Source organism: Vanessa tameamea, chromosome 21 (assembly GCF_037043105.1).
Source record: "Vanessa tameamea isolate UH-Manoa-2023 chromosome 21, ilVanTame1 primary haplotype, whole genome shotgun sequence".
NCBI lineage: Eukaryota > Metazoa > Arthropoda > Insecta > Lepidoptera > Nymphalidae > Vanessa > Vanessa tameamea.
The window spans coordinates 9373549-9382083 of NC_087329.1; the positions used below are offsets into that span (position 1 = coordinate 9373549).

The following is an 8535-nucleotide window of genomic DNA, read 5'->3' on the forward strand; positions in this document are numbered from 1 at the left end:
AGAACCACCAAGAAACTGAGTAATCTTTTCAAACATTTGAGATACGTTATGTTAGTTAAGTAAAATTATAGTAAGTTTACGAGTATTAGCTCCACGCTTTTTTATCATCTATATAATATTGTGTTGAATAATATTCTTTATTTATTAATGTTTTTTATTTAACAAATTATTTGAATTTATGAATCAGCAAAGTTCAAAATATCTAACAAATTTTAATACCTTGCCGCAAGAAAGATTTATAAACTTTGCGGTGTCGGAAACTTGGCGTTATGATCTCATCCTTACGTCTCGTGTTCACACAGTGATTTTATCACTAATTCTAACTAAAGTGAACAATGTTACAGTGTTATATACATAACATTTTTGTAAATAAGTATAATAAATCTATATATATATATATATATATATATATATATATATATATATATATATATATAGATATAAAAAATATATAAAAGCGAAATACCAGTCACTGATTAATCACGAAATCACAAAAACTATAACATCTATCAATCTGAAATTTGACAGGTAGGTTACTTATAGGTGGTAGACATCCGCTAAGAACGGATTGTACGAAACTCCACTCCTTAGGGGGTAAAACGGGGGTAAAACCGCAGATTCAGATAGTAAAAATATAACGATGTAATATATAAGCAATATATTATTCTACATACATACCCTGATTTACATGTATATAAACATAATGTACTTACACAAAAAATGACTTTGACTTGACTTTTGACTTAGACTTTTTAAAATTTATTTATAATACAAAACTGTATACATATCATTACAGGACATGGTTGCCCTAATTCGATATTACAGCACGTTTAACAATATTTAAAATAAGTCTCTATGTTATATATGATACAGTCCAAGTGTCTATAGTTGTGAGTTCACTCAGGCTGCAACAAAACAAATTCACCCTGTCGGCTATGACGTTGAGGGTACGTAACGTGCGCGTCAGTGGCGCCTCTTTGAGCAACTTGGTTCGTCCGTTGGGCACCGCCAGCAACGACGGTCGATGTCTCAGCCACACATATCTGGGGCGCACAGACTCTCTATCTAAGATGTTATATTTTATGCCTTTGGTCATACCGGCTCGCCTACCCTTAAAATCGGATTTTTATTTGATTAAGTAATGCTGTTTGGCGGTATATCTGATGAGTGGTTGGAACCGGACGTTCTTGCACAAAGTGTTACCATAAAACTGGATAATTCTGTAACATTAAAATTACACAAATTATATTAATAATAATACATTTGATTTGTGTTATGTAGTCATTGTTTTTTATTATTTAATATTTTAATCACTGTTATTAAATAGATTTTGACTTTGTAATTAATTGTTTAAATTCTTATTTTGACTACTCTTGTCTCCCTTACTACTTCCTGCTTCTTATTTGTATGAGATGTTGGTTTAAATTTGATGTATTATGTGTTATTTTATTGTTATTTAATATTACCGTTCTATTGTAGTGTTCGTTACTCAAAAATTAAATAAATAAAATATCCTGGACGGAAAAATCGCTCAAGCTATTCTCGACATGTTAAATTTGATATAAGCATTATGCATAACAGACGGGCGAAGGTCGCTTCCTAATTCGCAAAAACTGGTTCTTTATTCTGTACCGTGAATTTTTTTATATGTTAATTATATAGTTATATTTCAAATGTATAATAATTCAAACTTAATTATATTTAAAACGTTTAAAAATTAACAAATTATTTATTTTATTAAGGATGTAATATTTGTGACATCAAACTTAACTTGTCATTTCCCCTCTTTTAATAATAACTTGTTACTATGATTTATCTATAAAAGACTAGCTTCGCACTTCGCAGTTTATTAATAAATACAATGACATGAATTATAATGTACTAGCGACCTTCCCCGGCTTCGCACGGGTGCGATACTAAATATACTACGGAATGTAGTACACAACATTCACAGTTTTTTAGTCGTTAGACAATACAAGCCGCTCATTGTGGGTTATCCCTAAAAAAGTGTTTATTTACGACATAATTTCAGAAAATTATTAATGTTTCTCTACTATATTGTGCATGTATTATACGTATAAACCTCCTGAATCAATCTATGTATTAAAAATAACCTTATCAAAATCTGTTATGTAATTTTAAAGATCTAAACATACACAGGGACAGACAGCGGTAAGCGACTTTGTTTTATACTATGTAACTTTATAGCACTCAGGAATAATGTAACTTTCTAGCATCAAATTTATTTTTGAAATTAGATTATTAGTTCCGGAGATAACTCCCTACATACAAACAAACAAGTTTTAACTTTTTATAATATTAGTGTAATCTATAATATTCAGCAACAACATATTATCTAAATGTTGTTGTGGTCTATTCTGTAAACGTTTGGAATCCTATAAATCTTTCAAGATTTATTTGCCATTATTAAGTAAAATATTTGCAAACATCATGCATAATCAATTGCTATTATACTTCAACTCGAACAAGCTTTTACATTTCCAATAGTTCGGTTTCAGGAAGGGTCAATCTACTTCTGATGGGCCCCATCATTTGTTGAGCGAGGACACAAAAAACTATTGGAGTTTTATGAGACTTATCAAAAGCTATTAATTGCTTTAGGCATGATATATACTAGAAAAACTTAAATACTATGGAATCAAAACCTGCATTAAAATTCATTTTATCCTATATATATAAAAGCATATAAAAGCTTTGAAGGGTTATATTAACGGTGCAAATCAAATGACGCTCTGGCAGAAATGGTACCACAAGATTCAATTTGAGGACCACTTCTGTTTTTAATATGTGTAAATGATTCACCTTATTTTTTTAATAAGACTTTTGACTTGTACTGATTGATAAATGTCAAGTTAACGTTTCGCACTTATTTTGAATAATGAAAAACTTATGTTTCGTGAGTCGACGGTCTTTGTAGGGATTACCCTTGACATCAGTGGGGCACCCATTTGTTCGCCCTAACAGGGAAAGTAAGTAGTGCCATTTATATTTATATAATTAAAACAATTACCAAACTCACAGACAGAAGTACTGCTAAGCTTGTTTATTTTAGTAAATGTTTTTATGGGGTAATGCCGCAGATATTTAAATTATATTTATTCTGCACATCATTACGCGAAATATTTAATAGATGTATAATGCTGCTTCACAATACATTTATGATACAATGTTTTTACGGCAGATTATACAAAATACTCCAAAGGTGGTGTACATTCTATTAATACAATAAATAAAAATACCCTTGAACCCCTGCTTTCCGCTTGTATAACGTTTCCGCTTGTGTAACGCAAAACGGTACAGAGAACGTTTTTGGGCAATGATATACACATATATAAACTAAGATACTGGTAAATATGATCAATTTACCACTTAACAAATTTAAAAAGTTCATTAAGACTAAATTAATCAATAAATCTTATTATTTATTAGAATAATACATTTTAGAAAAAACGTATGGATTTAGGCTTGGAATCCATCATACGAATGATTGAAACAATAATTGTGATAAATTGTAAATCTGTTTATTTGAAAAGAGAAACTATGCGAATTTCTTGTCGTTTTTTTCTCGCTAGAGTCTTCTTTCTAAAGAGGTGGTATTTATTATTACGTGATTTTTGTTTTTTAAAGCAGTTTCTATTTATGCCTAGAGGGCACAGATGATTTTGCATTGATTGGGCGGTACCGTCGAGATTAAGGGCTCAATTTTAATTTGAAGGCATAATAGTAGTAAACCCATAACCTAAATCAACACAATCATAAATAATCAATTAGGTAAACATAAATTACTATTAAAATAAATATATAAACAATCACTAAACTCTTTACAACTTCATTTTATTGCACTCATAAATACAAATTTACAAATTGGACTAAACACAAATATTAACAAACATTTAACATGAATTGGCGAATAACTTAAGGAGAACGTCGTACAAGGGATGGAGGAATTCTAGGACAAGAAAACAGTATACGGTATAAAGGAGCTTCGTCTAGGCCAAATTTACACAAAGAGTGATCTCTAACACGTAATAACAGACATTAGACGTGTAAGTTCAGCGGCTTATTTCAATGTCTGTCTGTTGGCAATTTTTTTTTGACGGTAATTAATCACTTCGGCCCGTAATAGTTTTATCCTAATATTATCAATGCGTAATATTGCCAGGAAGGAACGTCTGTTTTACGCCGAAAATGATTTTGATGAATTGAAAATTGAAATAAGTAATCTAATCTAACCTCTACCCTAAAGGGGCAGCCCATTTCGTACACGCGAACGCTTTCGACGAAAGCTAGTATTTGTATATAACTTTGTTTTTATTTTGGTTTGTATTCGATGCGTTTTAGCATTCATTTGTAAGATTTAACTTTTGTATATTTTAACTATTATTTAAACAGGATTATATTATATAATGATGTGACCCTGATATATATAGTGATTGCTAAAACAAAAAATAAGTTTTAATTAGTTTATCAAGGTAACAATACATTAACGATTCTATTCCAATCGAACATTGATCGCACCGCAACTGGGATCGTTGAGTTCGTAGAGTGGGAAAACGGGTAAACAGCGACCATAAAGTCTCGATTCAATTCTGATAAAGTGAAGAATTGTAAGTAGAACGAACCCTCTGGTCTCTAAGTTATGTTGAGTTGATAAAAATACTACCTTACTCAGATTGACCACAATGTTACTCTCAAAATATGAACGTAATAACCACTACGTTATTGTTATTTATAGTAAATCTTCACTAATATAAAAAAAAAAACGTTACTCAATTATTCCAAGGACAATTCCTCGAGGTACAAGCTTACCTGCGCAAAAAATTTACCTGCGCAAAAAACCTCATACTCACATTAGGTGATGCTCTAATCGTATCGGATATTTGGGAAGGTCAGATTGAGGTTCAGATTGTGATGCAGACGGGTAATAAAAAACGCAGGCATAGTAAATATACATGTTGTTTACACCTTTAAAGACGTATCACTTTGTATGTTACCCAACAGATATTAATTTTAAGTGCTTATTGATAAGTTGATCGTGTAACTTTTCCAATAAATAAATAAATCAAATACACGTCTGTGGAGATATAATTATCTATAAAAAATATATATATAAACAAAAAACTTAGCTATACTCTATTCCAACCATAACAGGAAAAAAGCCAAATAAACAACATTTGACAGCAAATTGACGCGATATCATTGGTCGAGAGCTTGATTAGTCTATGACATTCACTATGGATTTGCGAAAAAATGGCGTTTTGGACGTCGACGAAACTGTCATCGGAATTTTGGGAGTAAAATTAAAGTGAAAATAAGTAGTTAAGTGCAATAGTGTTGTATTATAAATAAAGAAATATTAATCATAAAATCTTAGCAGTGCACAAAATAGCTGAGTTATTAGCAAATCGAATGAAATACGTAAATCTAAGGTTTGTTTATCTTTTTTCCTATTTTCAGTGGAATGTACGTGATTTAGTCTTTCTCTATATCAACCAGCACTCCTTTGAGGCCTAAGATCGTTAGTTACAGACTTTTTGGATTAAGTTTCCTAAACTCATACAAAATAATTAGTTTAGCTGCAATCATTTTGAGTGACTACGTCCTATTATTAAACATTTATTTACCAGTCAACGAGTCTATATATATTATATATGTATAAACAAGTGCTCGTAAGTCAAAGGTTATTTTACGTATTCGTTTAAGAATCATCTTAGTATTTTATTAATAAAGTTCATCTTGTATTGTTTGTTACGCATATAATAAAATAAAACATTGTACAATTATTGATGTTTATGATGATTTACTATATATTTAAAGTTCACGAGGAATAAATTTAACTTGTAAATTTGTTGATATCTGCGTAACTATTGATACCGGCCTTAGTTTCAAACTAAGGGGCATGTTCTCGCCCAGCTCAATCCTATATTTTCTGAATATGGTCAGTAGTCCAGCATACATCACCATTTTTGAAAAGCGAGCACCTGAAACGATTGTGGAAAATATTCGGTTTATAATCGTCGATTACGATGACAAGAACTTCAAAATTAAGATGATACTAAAATACGTATGAACATATAAGAACATATAGTTAGGCTGATGTATAAAACTTGTAAATGTCGCAAAATGTTAATGTTACTTCACTGTCTCGTTGGTTTTGTGGCTAATTTAGATGACAACCGAGATCAGTCCAAAAAATGATGTCAGGTTTTCTGTCTAAAAATTTCCAGTAGTAATTTTAAGTTTGGACATTGACAATGTAAACACTCCCGTGCTTCGAAAAGACTTAAAGCCGTTGGATTTTGAGAGTGATGGAAGAAAGAGTACACGTGTGTTTACCTACACATTTAAACTATAATATGACTATTCGGCAGTCTGTTTCGTTTAATTAATTAGAATTTAAAGCATACTTAATTTAATGTAAAACTAATCAAAACGAAATTATATGAATTCATATAAATATTATAAGTGTACTTGGTAGGTCTTTGGGCAAGCCCATGTGGGTAGGTACCACGCAATGATCAGATATTCTACCGCCAAACAGCAGTACTCTGTGCATTGTTGTGTTCCGCTTTGAAGGGTGTGTGAGCCAGTGTAACTCCAGGCACAAGGGACATAACATCTTAGTTCCAAAGGTTGGTGGCGCATTGGTGAAGTAAGGAGTGATTAATATTTTTTTGCAGCGCCATTGGACGTTGGTGACCACTTACCATCAGGTGGCACATTTGCACGTCCGCCTACCTATATCATAAAATAAAAATAATAATACAAGTAATGTTCAATATTTACCAATACAAACTCTTGGGCCATCACCGAATGGCATGAACGTGAATTGTTTAATTTTCTTCTTCTCGTCACCAAAGAATCGTTCGGGACGATACGATATCGGATCCGGGAAGTAATCCGGGTGTCGGTGGATATAATGTACAGGTATGTGAACGCGATCTCCTTTCTGTAGTCGAAGACCTGTTGGCAATGTGTAGCACTTCATGACTTCCCTGGTTACGCTCCCTAACGTGGGATAGAGGCGAAGTGTTTCATCAATACACGCTTCAAGATAAGGCATTTCGTTTAAACATTCATATTTAATATATCCATGTTTTTTGAAGTACGCATCTACTTCTTCTAGAACTATGTCTTGAGCTCGTTTACTTTTTGACAGTTCATAAAGAAGAAAATTAATTGTAGATGATGTTGTTTCAAAACCGGCTCCAAAGAAACTAGTGCATTGTGCTACAAGTAGATCTTCATTTACTTCTAGTCTTTCTATATTATTTTCGCTAATGTTGCTATTGTTGAAACTGTCACCAGTTATGTATGATTCTTCTTCCCAGCTTAAAATAAGATCAACAAAGTTTTTCATCGAACTTTTCTCTTTAAGACGATTTTTGCGAGCTCCAATGAATAAGCTTTTGAAAAAAACTTCAATTTTCTCATCGAACAACTTAAAACCTAATGCGTAAAATAAAGAAGGCCACATAGCACGAGTAATTATTTTCAAGCTTCTCATGGTTGATGTATCAAATATTTTTTCACCAACGATTACAAATGGATTGACACCGTTATCTGTTTTCAAAGTGTTCGCTCTTAAACCGAAGATACAATTAATAATGCAATCCATCGAATATCTCGCCAACAAAGACTTTAAGTTACTATTCTCTGATATTTTTTTTTCTTCTTCAAGAAACGTCGTCATTTCCTCAGCACATTCAGCGATAGTTGGAAACATATTCTTTAACTTTGCAGATGTGAAAAGTGGAGTTAAATTGTGTCGTAGTACTTTCCAATGATCACCTCCGGTAAAAAAGATACTTGTCGTTACGGCTTCTCTGTTAGCGTAGTCTGTATTTTCTCTGCCATTGAAGTAACTGAAGTCCTGTGCCAACACCAGTTTTAATAGTTTAGGATCTTTGATGACGAGTGCTGGTGCTGTCCCATAAAAGACGCCGACGTACGGTTCGTCAGGGAACTGTTCACAAATTTCACTTGTTACTGTCGGAGCACTTTTTTTAAATAAAATATAGTCACTAAAGTTACCGAACAGCAGTCTCGGTTTTAGATATGGAACATTTTTCTTTTTCCAATAATCATTATTTTTTGTTAATGATATATAAAGTCTATAAAAAAATATAATAACGATAAATAGAACTAAATAAAATATCAAAATCATTTTCCACGTTAAGCACAAATCAAATACGATCACGAATGGTAAGACTCGACTTGATATCAAATATATATGATATAATATTGTTGTGTGTTGTATAATTTGTACCGCTGTCGGTCAAGTTCAGTGTTCGTATATTATATAATATGAGATAATTTAATCGCATGGTAATTTAAATAAGTTTTGATCGCTGGTTCTTAAATAAATTTTTTTACAGTTATTACAGGAACTAAGTATATAAGTATTCCTAATAGACCCAATAAAATGAAAAATTATAATAAAATGACAAAAATTTACCAGTTTCAGATTTTTTGCCTTTATATTGGCCTAATTATCTACCTGCATGTCAAATT

At 31.8% G+C, this 8535-nt stretch overlaps 1 protein-coding gene across 1 annotated transcript; it reads right to left on the bottom strand.

The window, feature by feature from the left end:
• Positions 1–5832: 5832 nt before the first annotated feature.
• Positions 5833–8230, bottom strand: LOC113395507 (cytochrome P450 6B2-like). The gene is made up of 2 exons (XM_026633094.2): positions 6808–8230; positions 5833–6002 (listed from the first exon to the last, which is right to left on the bottom strand). The coding sequence occupies exons 1-2, from the start codon at positions 8186–8188 to the stop codon at positions 5833–5835; spliced, it is 1551 nt and encodes a 516-aa protein (XP_026488879.2). The 5' UTR covers positions 8189–8230.
• Positions 8231–8535: the final 305 nt, after the last annotated feature.